Raw genomic sequence first — 12,830 nt, forward strand, 5'->3', positions numbered from 1 at the left:
ATTTTAAGCTGTGAAATTATGTTCTTTTTTCCCAAGTGGTCTTTATTTAAGAAAGTGTTTATTACAGGACTCACCTGTAATAGCTCATGTTTAGCCCTAAATTGATTTTTTTACAAGTACAAGTCTATACAATTTCCTCTTGGGACTGCAACGTCTGTGTCCTTGTGAGAAGAAAAAAAAAAAAAAAAATGTAATAATAATAATAATAATAATAATAATAATAATAATTATTATTATTATTATTATTATTATTATGGGGAAAAAAATCCATATTTAAAATCAAGATAAATAGATAAATACTTAACAAAACACTACAATCCATCTCAACAGCCTCACAAATAAATAAATACTATAAAATCATAAATAACATTCAAAATATATCCTTGGCAAAACTAGGCCCAAACTTCCTCCTCCTCCGAAAAATTAAAATAATCACATTCGTGTTTAGATTCAGTTCGCAATGCCATTAATCCTTTAGGAAGGTAACACAACAAAGTTAAACCAGAAAAAGAGGAATAATAAACCAACTCCATTGAGGCACTTTTTAAGGATGTCAGAAAAAGATTGCATTTTCTATAAAGTACCTATTTTAGCTAAGCAAAGCAAAATAAATGTCCAAAAACCTTTAAAAAAAAACTTTCATTTACACTGCAAACAATGTTTTTTTTTTGTTGTTTTTTTACTCAGTATTTTTGTCTTTTTGTCTAAATATCTAAACATTCTTAAAATAAATACATTTACTTGAGAAGCAAAATGGCATGAGATATTTTGTCTTGTTTTCAGAATAAATAAATAAATGTAACAAAATGTATTAATGTTTATGCTAATAAAAAATAAATACATAAATAAATAAATGGGGCAAGAAAAAAACAAAAACAAAAAAAACAAAAACAAAACACACACACACTTGATTCAAAGGGAAAACAAGTTTAATTTCCCACTGGTAATTATTATTATTATTATTTTATTTTATTTTTTATTTTAATTTTTTAGATAAATTGTTAGATGATACATTTTGTTAGAGAAAATACTGCTTCTCAAGTTATTATTGTTATTATAATTATTTTCCAGTTTTAAGGATGTTTAGATATTTTTACTGGATATAAGACAAAAACATGATAAAGTACGAAAATTTATTTTGCAGTGTATAAATACTTTAAAAAGCTGCACCCTACAAAAAAAAAAAAAAAAAAAAAAATATTATACCTTAATCGGTATTTTTTTGGTGAAAATATAAAAATATCCGTAAACAATATACACTTATTTAAGAAGCAACATTTTGTATGATATTACTACTTTTCAGGTAATATATCTTGGATTAAGATTATTTGTCTACAATTACCCCATTGGCAATGCTTTTTTCTTTCTTTTTTTTTAAGCTTAAACCTTAATTTATTTTAGGTTTATGCTCACAACAAGAAAGGACAATTTACCAATGGGGTTAGAACATTTTTATATATATTATCCAAGATATATGATCTGAAAACATGTCTCAATGTCTTATTCAGTTTTGCTTCTTAATTAAATGTATCTTGTTTTAAGGATGTTCAAGTCTTTTTTACATTTTTTTTTTTTTGGAAAACAAAACCAAAATACTGATGAAGAAAATATATATATATATATATTTTTTTTTGTTGTTGTTGGTTTGTTTGTTTTGCGATTGATTTTATTCTGGCTTCCTTTATCCTCTGTTGTTTGTTGGTATTAAATCAAGGCAAAACAATAAAAATAAAATAAAATAAATACAAGTTAAAGCAGAACAACTACAAAATAATAAAACAAACAAAAAAAAAATATAATAGTTAAATACAAACACGTCTATATTTATTTCAAAACCAACGTGAAAAACAAAACAAAATAAAAAGGAACATCAGTGTTTATTTTCAGTGGTAGTGGTGGTGGTGGTGGTGGATGTTACATCCGATTTGCTCTCTGATCGTTCTCCAAAAATCCCTGCAAGGGTTTTGAATCGAGGCCCCCACTCACTGAGGTAATCATAGTCCTCCTCTATTTCACCATTTATGGACTCTATAGAACTTAAACTTTCTGCCACAGAGCCCTCGCCTTCATAGGCATAGGTGGCGAGCGAGTCGTAGGGCGGCGCTGAAGTGTCGCCATCATGTTCTTGCAGTCGCTGACTAATGAAGTTGCAGATGTCAGCACTATTCTGCGAGGCTATTGGGCACCGTGGACCCAAACCCAACTCGGGCTTAACATCTCGACGAAAGAGGTTTTCCTTGATGACTTTGGGATTGCGGAGAGTGCCCATGTCGAAGGCATGCGTGTCCTCCTCACCGCCTCCCTCATCATCATAATGGATGACGTTGTCACGGATGTCCTCTTTGGAAGTCATAAGAGTCTCTTTCTTCTTCTGTCGCCGCACACCCACATAGAGTACCACGATCACTGCATGAAACACAAGAACAAAACACGAATGAAGCGTTTGACACTTTTTTACGCATAAACACTTGCATGAAAATGTGAGGGTGTGGGATGATAATGGAATTAGCTACAGCAAAGTCTTTGAAGACCCCATGAAATCAAAATTTAAAGGGATAGTTCACCCGAAAATGAAAATTCTCTCATCATTTACTCACCCACATGCCATCCCAGATGTGAATGACTTTCTTTCTTCTGCAGAACAAAAATTATGATTTTTAGATGAATATTTCAGCTCTGTAGGTTCATACAATGCAAGTGAATAGGTGCCAAAATTTTGACGCTCCAAAAAGCACATATAGCCATCATAAAAGTAATCCATACAACTCCAGTGTTTTAATTCATATCTTCAGAAGCGATATTATAGGTGTGGGTGAGAAACAGATCAATATTTAAGTCATTTTTTAATCGAAATTATTCTCCCTGCCCAGTAGGGCATGATATGCATGAAGAATGTGAATCACCAAAAACACAAGAAGAAGAATATGAAAGTGAAAGGTAAAGTGGACAATGACTGAGCAGGGAGGATAATTTACAGTAAAAAAAAGGACTTAAATATTTATCTGTTTCTCACCCACACCTATCATATCACTTCTGAAGACATTGATTAAACCACTGGAGTCTTATGGGTTACTTTTATGATGACTTATTTGATTTTTGGAGCTTCAAAATTTTGGCACCCATTTACTTGCTTTGTATGGACCAAAAGAGCTCAGAAATTCTTCTAAAAATCTTCTTTTGAGTTCAGCAGATGAAAGAAAGTCATACACATCTGGGATGGCATAATGCTGAGTAAATGATGAGAGAATTTTTATTTTTGTGTGAACTATTCCTTTAACATTGTTACTTTTAGTCCATGTAATTTATCTTTCAGGTCTTATATGTGCTAGTGTAAATTGCAGACTGATCACAATTTGAATTCGGCCACAGTAGGGTGATAGATTTGCTGCAGAAAACTGTCTCTTTCTACCAAAAATCAAATCACTGCCCCCAGTGGGCGAAGCTGGAAGTGTTGAACGTATGTACACGTGTAAGCTCCGGTTTCTGGGTGAAATGTCCACACAGTGGCGCCAAGAGCAAGTTTCATTTTTAGCTGTAAATGATGTAATACAGTCAACATGAATGCTTATTTGATTTACTCTACCCCCAACCCAAAACCTAACCATCAGTGGAGTAAAAAAATAATTTTAGAGCGAAAATGTAACCTCCAAATCACGCTCACTATAGTTTATTTGACCAGGATAACTCCCTGGTTTCTACAGGACCAGAACCCATGTCTCAGAGGTTGCTAGCACAATGTTCTATCAGTAGCGATAAAGGGAAATGCATGCATGCTTGAACTTATGCAAAAATGTCTGAGAGGGGGATGGTGCAACATGTTGATTTTCCATGTGAACATGTTGTCAAAGTTGACAAAATTATATATAAAGTAGGTATACTTTTTAAAAAATTACATGCTAAAACAAAGCGTATTTTTGTCAGACTGGTCCAGTTTATGTGTATGCATATTCTAGAGTAAAACAGCAGGCAATGTCTCTTTCAAAAAGGCGACTGGCTCTTTTAATAGGTGGGACTTCCATTCCTACAGACGCCGTATTGAGCGTTTAGATTTCTTCCAATCATTTTTCTATGAGTGGTCCATCTCTTCTTCCTTATACCATCTCTAGGTACAATCAGGGAGCGAGGAGAGAGAGGCAAGGAGAAATACAGCAGAGGCTAGTGAAAACACTTTCAGTCAAGCAGAAGACCCTCTCATTTGTCAGAATTTTCCATGATTGGCAAACAGCTCCTGACTGCAGTCATCATTTAGAGTCAGACTGAAAGCTGCAGCAGTAATGTGTACCCTCTATCTGATAGACTGTCTCACCCATCATGTGTAAGTATTTCCAAGCACATTCCTCTCTCTTTATGATTCACATTTCATTGACTCACCAGAAAACACACCCAATCCTGTGCCTACAGACCTGTAGATATAGAGTGGGGTCAAAAAATCTGAGACCATGTTGAAAATCTGGTATTCAAAATCTAATTTAAACCCTGAAATAATCAAGGCTTTAGGATTTTACATTAAAAATAAAGAGACATAATGACGTTCACTGAATAAAAAAATAGACTTTCCATTATTTCTTGGTCATTATAATGAAATCAATTTAAATATAATCCATTTATAATCAAATAAGCTATTAGTGACATTGACCATGTCAACCTTTGTACAAAAGGTCAGATTTGCTTGATCCCATTGATACACACAAGATGCTCTTTGAAACATCAAATTATCATATCAAATCATGCTGGGATAACATGGATCATCAGGTTTTGCACAAACGTCCATGTCCATGACAACTTGAGTGCATGTTGTCATTAAAGTAAATGGGGAACGTACCAAATACTGCGAAATTCCGAAATTCTCTACTTGTCACTCAAATTGTTATGCTGACACACTGCTTTGTTTTAAAATGTAAATATGCGCTAGAAGGATGTCTTTGACCCATGCACTGCTTTTTTAGCATGTTAAAAACCTTGATAAACCTGGGTTCTGTTTTCAGTGCTCGATCAAGCTTTTTTGTAGTGCAAGGACCTTTTCGGTGTGAACAGCCCCTTAGAAGGCATTTGACTAGTATGCTGTGAACAGCAAGGCAGCATGCTAGGTTTTGGAACAATGATCACACTGTGCTGTGAAGAATATGTTGTGTGTTGTACAAGATTCAAGAAGAGGTTTCTAAGTATACAAGTTAGCACCTGTACATTTATTAGTAGGCAGTAAATTAGCAAATAAATTGGTGTGAAATAAATAAGTTTTTTTTTTATATGGCTCAATTAGTCAAATAGCATATGTGATAGTGTCTGTGAGATAACAGCGCACCCAAGTGACGGATATTTGCATTGCAGCATTCAGTCGTTCAAACATGTCAAACACATAGTTTTGAGCATGTGTTATAGGACCCAATTATGCTTAAAGAAACACCCAGAAATTAACACTTAGCACCCCATACAAAAAGACACTCTTATCATAAAACCAACAAATCAGTCAGAGTTAAAATACACGTTCACATTAATTCATATACCACCAAACATCACACAAGTGAAATTATTAAATATGCCACACTCTGTGATATTAATGAAACACACTGCACATCTAGCAATAATAATTAACACTTGTGACATGCAATTGCTCTAACTTTGTCCTGATAATAGCGTTGTAATATAGCACCCTCTTTATATGGGGAGCATTAAGAAAAAAAAAAAAAAAAAAGAAAGAAAATTAAACTAGTCTGCCCCTACAGGCCATCCCCAAATCTTTTGGCCCTAATACCAGCTTAGTTGCCAGGGCGGACTAGACAAAATACCAACATCAAAAGGGCACAACAAAAGCAGCAAATAAACCCTAATAGCAAAAGCAGCAGTATGCTCTGAAGAGCTGAAATACAAATATAAAATATACCTTTATTAATTAATTGTTAAAACATCAAACATTAATGAAAACATTCATATCAAAATACAAACGCATTCATACCTGTTTCAAAAGTCTCGCAGAATAACTGCGAATATACCCAAGAACATGCGTTCCAAACACAGCCACCCGCATGTATACAGAGTATGCATTAGTTTCATTCTGCCGGCTGGAAACAAACCCTGCTTTTCTCCAGTTCTTACTTACTGTCAGCTCTTTTAACCTCCCATTCACTTGCTAGATGTCTCCCACTAACAAAGTAGCAAAAAAAGAAAAGGTCAGTGTGGCACAGAGGGAGCAAGGTTCAGGTAACTGTTTCTTCAAGCTCATAATTAACAGAATAATAAATCAGCATCAGTTGGCTTTTCAGCACTTCTAAACAAAAACACACAAATGCGTCACACTGCTTTGCATCTCTTTCTCCCCTCTGGCGTGGGCTCTTCTTTTATCGCTCACCCCAGGATTACTGCAATGAGAAACAGCTGTTAGACATAATTATCACCCAGGGGTGAATCCTAACCTCTTTCCCTCTCCTTGGATGAATGCTCAACCACAACCTCACTGCCACAGTATACAAAACCTCAACCATACACACATCTATACATCCCACACAAAGAGTCACCTAACTCATCTCCTGTACTACTACTCTCTCATACTCCACTACAGCCCTTGGCATGGAGATTAGAATGGAGTACCTCCGAAGGCCCTCCTCTACCGACTGACTTTCCACCTCCATTTCTGTTACTTCATCTAACCCCTCACCCACAGTCACATCCATCGCAGAATCTGCCACTACCTGCATTTCAGGGTCTTCAAAACAAAAAAGAACTTCCCTATGAGGCTTAGAATGCAATATCTCAGTGGTGTAAAATTCTGCATCCCCATCATCCTCACCATCATTTACTTGTTCAACAATAACAGCCCAGTGAACCCCTTCTATTGCTCGCAATGGCACACTTCTTAACTCAATCCTATGTACTTGATGTACTTGCCCATTTTGGTCTAATTAGGTGATAGAATAGATGGGCCCATGTTCTTTAGGTTGCCTCACCACTCGATGAAGAGTGGGGTGCCAAAAGTCCTGAATCTTATTACGACCTCTCACAGCATGATTCCTGATATAAACCAAATCACCCTCTTTTAGTGTCAAATAGATCTTTACCATCATACTTCTTGTCTTGAAGCTGCCTCCTAGTTTCCAACCGTCGCATCTCCTGATCATATGCTTCTTCCAATGACTGCTTTTGCTCTTGTACTCATTCCTCTACAGAACAGTCTACCTCCTCTGCCTCAATGCCCAAAACAAAATCAATTGTTAGACGAGGCTCTCGGCCAAACATTAAACAGTATGGAGTCCTACAAGTTGACTGATGCACAGTGGTATTGTATGCATAGACTAACTGAGGGAGATGCTGAGACCAACGCCTCTTCTTATCAGGGGGTTAGGTATGCAGCAAATCATGCAGTGTGTGGTTAAACCACTCACCCTTTAAATTTTCCTGTGGATGGTATGGTGATGTACGTCTTTTCTGAATCTTATAAATCTTACAGAGCTGCTGTATCAAATTACTTTCAAAACTCCTGCCCTGATCTGACAGTATCCTATTAGGAGGACCAAACGAATGAAAACAGTGCTTCACCAAAACATCTGCTACTGTACTAGCTCACTGATCTTTTGTAGGAATGGCTTGGGTATATTTTGAAGAAAAAAAAAAAACATCTGTCAACACCAGCACATTTTCCCTTAAATCTGATGCTGGCTCAAGAACTGTAAAGTCTATTGCCACCACTTCATGTGGACGAGAAGCCTGAATACTACCCATAAAGGTTTAACTTTGGCTTGTACAGCTTTAGAGAGAATGCATCTTCCACACTCCTGACACCACTTCTCTACATCCTTTGAAATATTCGGCCAATAGTGTTGAAATATTCGGCCAATAGTGTGAGCGTACCAAATGTAAAGTACGTTCCACACCCTGGTGTCATCATGGAGACTATTCAACACATGCTTTTGCAGACACTGCAGCAAAACAAGCTGATAAATCTCCTTACCTCCCTCTGGAGCATAAATGCAATGATATAACACCTTTCTCATTCAGACACTCGCATTGCTGAACAAGCTCCTTAATACCTGCCATGAATGTTTCTCGCTCCTTTGGACATTGAAACCTAGTTGTTTTCCAATAGGCCAAAAAAGGCCCAATAACAGGGTCTTGCTCTTGCAACAGAGCAATGTCTGCCCCTGCACAACCAGGAAGTGTGGTAATCTCCAACTGAATGCAGGGAGCTACTTTCGTGCCTACCCCTTCACCCCCAATGGCCTCAGATGACCAAGGCTCCATATACTGACAAGACAAAGCATCTGAATTACCATTTCAAGACCCTGGACAATATTTCAAGGTATGATTAAATGCAGCTAACTGGGCAGCCCACCTCTGCTCTACTGCTCCAAGCTTTGCTGTGTCCAGGTAACTCAATGGATTATTATTGGTGTAGACTGTACAAGGGGCACCCAACAAATACTCCCTGAACTTTTCTGATACTGCCCATTTAAGTGCAAAAAACTCCAATTTCATAGAGCTATAATTTTCCATATTCTTTTCAGATGGTCTAAGCCCCCTACTAGCAAAAGCAACTGGTCTTAGCCTTCCCCCATATTCTTGTGAGAGCACTGCCCCCAGACAAAAATGGCTGGCATCTATTTTCAAAACAAAAGGTTTTTTGAAATTGGCATAGTCCTAAACTGGTGCTGAAACCAATGCTTTTTTTAGTTGGCATAGCCTATCCTCACAATCGACAGTCCACAACGAAGCAAGATGCTTTTTGGAGTCTTACCCTTCTTTCCCGCTGTAATTAACTGAGCCACCACTTGATGCAAAGGTGCTGCTATTTGTGAAAATCCTGCAATGAACCTACGATAATAACTGGCAAATCCCAGAAATGATCGCAGTTCTGCTAAGATAGTAGGGGTCTTCCAATCCCGTACAGCTGCAACTTTGTCTGGATCTAGGTAAAGCCCTTCCTCTGAAACAATATGGCCATGGTATTTTACCCATGTCTGAAAAAAATGACACTTCGAAAGTTTAAACTTATCCCCTGACTTTGTAATCATAAGAAAACCTAATCCAGCCTCTCTAAATGTTGTTGAATTGAGGAGGAGAACACGATTAAATCATCCACATAAAAAAGCACAGATTGGTCCAGCAATATCCAAACATATGTTCTATGACGTGCTGAAAGGTACTAGGGGCATTGCACAAACTAAATGTCATCCTATTAAATTCAAACAGCCCAAATGGGGTGCAAAAAGCTGTCTTAGCCCTATCCTTTTCAGCTACCTCAACTTGACTATAGCCACTAGCTAAGTCAAAAATTGAAAACCATTTTGCCCCTGTGAAGCCATCTAAGGACTCCTCAATTCGCAGCAGTGGGAAAGCATCTTTTCTAGTTATAGCATTTAGCTGGTGATAGTCCACACACATCCTAATTCCTCCATCTTTCTTTTGTACCAATACAACTGGGGAGGAATAAGGACTGCTGTTCTCCCTAATTACCTGGCTATCAAGCAATTGCTTAATATGGGCTCTAACCACCTCATACTGTGAGGAGTAAATGCAACGATCGGGCTGCTGTACCGGAGTTTCATCTAAAAGGGGAATCTCATGAGTTATTAAATTAGTACAACCAACATCCATATCATTCCTAGCAAACAACAAATAGTATTTCATAAATAAGGCTTCAGCCTTATGTTGCTCAGTCTCATCCAGTCCGTCAACAGATGGAAAATTAATCTCTTCCTCACTATTCTCAGCTCCCTGAGAAATGTCATAAGCCATAGATTAATTACCAGTAGCACTTACTAAACGCTCAATTGAGGGTCCTGTTCAGCCATTATATTAGCCACCTGAACAGCTGATATGACCCTGTGCGGGATCAACCAAACATCAGAATAACTGACACTGTTAACAGGTACATAAGCCACTCCCCTTTCAGATGTAATAAAAGCAGGAGACACCAACAGCCCCTCAGGGAGCACTCGATCAGCAAAGTCTAATGGTTCAACCCAAAACTGAATTTGTTCTAGTGAAGGGACCTTAGGGCATGTTACTTGAACAAATGTTAATGCACCTGCAGCTACACAAACTGGAGCCTTACCCAACACTTTTACCTTATGGACCTCAGGTGAATTAACTATAGCCTCCTCAACTTGACAATGTCTTAGCACTCATCTCCATCCTGGGGCCAATTCCTACACTGTAGGAACATTATAGAGGCACGGCCCCTGCTATTGAACTCCTGGTAAAAGCCCTTGATAATATTAATTCCTAAAACACCAGGAGTTTTAATTTTCTTACACTGCATTTGAGGGTCTTTTGGATCTCTTACTACCAGAACACCCATTTTTGGCATACAATAACCAAACACTGTGAAATCCAATTCCAAATAGCCTAAATATGGCAATTCTAACCCATTTCCTGCTTGAAGATCTAACCATGAACAATCCTGAAGCACCACATTTTTAAGATAGGCAAAATATTTATTATAACAACTCTCAGTTATGTAGTAACCATAGACCCGCTATCCAGCAATGACTGAATAACAACATCTCCCATCTTAACATTTATCACTGGATAGTTACTCAAAAGTTTAGGTGTAGTATTTGGATCAGAGCCTGACAATACCCCTACCAGTGTGTGGCTCTGCATGCTAGCAGGTTCTAGTTTTCCGAAAGGGATGCTTCTTTTTCTGACTGCGTGGGTCTAGGACAAGGTGGGGCAGAACAATAATGTGCAATATGCCCCAATTGATCACACCGAAAACATCTTGGGTTACCCTCAGTCTTTCTCTTACTTCTAAAAGAAGAGGCATTTGTCCCTATTTTTAAAGGCCCCGAATATTTCATCATAATTCTAATTGACTCTGCTGGGCTTCAATAAGGGCTCTCAGCTCTGAATATTATGACTAAGGACTAAAAACTGTTAAAAGAATGAAAAAGAAAGACAAAAATGAACTACATTTTTAGCAGAACTAGCCAAAAACCGGAACAAAGTGATTTTCTATTTTTCCGGAGTGAAAGCGATATTTTTAAATGCTGGAAACCAGTTATAACCGGTTAATTTTGTTCTGATAATATTTTCATGAAACTAAAGGTCAAAGGGTTTATCACAGTATATTTTTGGAACTGCACCACTTCATGCTACACCTAATTGTCCATTGTGAATGTCATATTCTGTGAATGAAGACCTTTTTAACAGCTATGTACACTACCGGTCAAAAGTTTTGAAACACTTCCTCATTTATTATCATTTTATTTTATTTTTTTTATTTATTTTATTTTTTTCACATTTTACAATAATAGTAAAGTCATTTAAACTATGGAATAACATAAATGGAACTATGGGAATTATGTTGTGACTAAACAAAATTCAAAATAAATCAAAACTGTGTTATATTTTAGTATCTTCAAAGTACTCACAAAGTTTCACAGAAATGTACTCTTGACATTTTCTCAACCAACTTCTTGAGGTATCACCCTGGGATGCTTTTTAAACAGCATTGAAGGAGTTCCCATCTATGTTGGGCACTTATTGGCTGCTTTTCTTTATTATTTGGTCCAAGTCATCAATTAAAAAAATTAAATTACATTTTAGGTTTATAATGAAATAAATTAATATGGTGGCACAATTATATTTTTGTCTACAAAACTAATTTCAAACATTTAAGCATACGCCTTCAGATCAAAATATTTTTAAGATCATGAGAAACATTTCAGTCAAGTGTTTCAAAACTTTTGACTGGTAGTGTATAATTACTACATATACATGCATTGCTAATTCAGATACAAGGAAAACATTATTAGATGTAAAAAGTACGTTTCTCAGTTTTTTACGTTTAATAAGTCTTCACTGAATTATTGTTCGATATGATGCATTAATACAGATTTCATGCTGCCGGGTTTTGACTCAGAAGCAGATCTTTAATTAAAATTGTACTTAACTGTTAATTAACTGTTTGCTTGTTACAATTTCTATTGTGATAAATTATTATTATTTTATTTATTTATTTTTTTACTTTTTTTTTTATTTTGAGGCAAATGGCTTATTTTGAGCTTGTTTTACCAGACCAGATTGTGGATCACACTGTGCCATCCATTGGACAACTTCCCTACGCACATAACAAATTGTCCAGATAGGATTTACCCATACTTAAACTCTCAGCCTAACACTTAAATTGTGATCTCTAACCCCATCACAAAGCTGGTCACAAAGATCTTTTTGAGACTTGGCCACAACCAGCTCATCTGACTTCAAAATTTGATCCATTAATTAAAGAGTAATCTTAAAGGGTCTCGCCCTCTCATTGTTTACGTTTGAAAAAGTGTCACTGAAGATACAGTACATATGAGAGTGTAAACATCCAGAATCAGAATGAGCTTTATTGCCAAGTATGCTTACACATACAAGGAATTTGTCTTGGTGACAGAAGCTTCCAGTACACAAACAATAGAGCTACAAGACAGAGATAATAATAATAATAATAATAATAATAATAATAATAATAATAATAATAATAATAATATAGAATAAAATAAAAAGTGAATAGCAAAAATAAGTATCTATAGAAATAAACAATAAGACAATATATATATATATATATATATATATATATATATATATATATATATATATATATATATATATATATATATGCGTATGTACAAATACAAATCTGTTATATACAGATGCAAGGGACTGTATGGCAGAAGAGGTAGGGTATGCTGGATAAATACATAGACTAAACTGTGTATTGCACATAATTATTGCTCAATGGAGCAGATTTAACTGTTCATGAGATGGATAGCCTGAGGGAAAAAAAAAAAAAACTGTTCCTGTGCCTGACGGTTCTGGTGCTCAGTGCTCTGTAGCGCCTGCCAGAAGGC

At 36.3% G+C, this 12,830-nt stretch overlaps 1 protein-coding gene across 1 annotated transcript in view; it reads right to left on the bottom strand.

Annotated features, from left to right (window-relative positions):
* Nucleotides 1–1,231: 1,231 nt before the first annotated feature.
* The window catches only part of LOC127427319 (cadherin-12-like), a 250,633-nt gene continuing 239,034 nt past the window's right edge, over nucleotides 1,232–12,830 (bottom strand). Inside the window, exon 12 of the mRNA XM_051674865.1 lies at nucleotides 1,232–2,406. Coding sequence (XP_051530825.1) covers nucleotides 1,871–2,406 — 536 coding nt within the window. The 3' untranslated portion in view covers nucleotides 1,232–1,870. The remainder of the gene's footprint in view (nucleotides 2,407–12,830) is intronic.

Source organism: Myxocyprinus asiaticus, chromosome 36 (assembly GCF_019703515.2).
Source record: "Myxocyprinus asiaticus isolate MX2 ecotype Aquarium Trade chromosome 36, UBuf_Myxa_2, whole genome shotgun sequence".
Taxonomy (NCBI): domain Eukaryota; kingdom Metazoa; phylum Chordata; class Actinopteri; order Cypriniformes; family Catostomidae; genus Myxocyprinus; species Myxocyprinus asiaticus.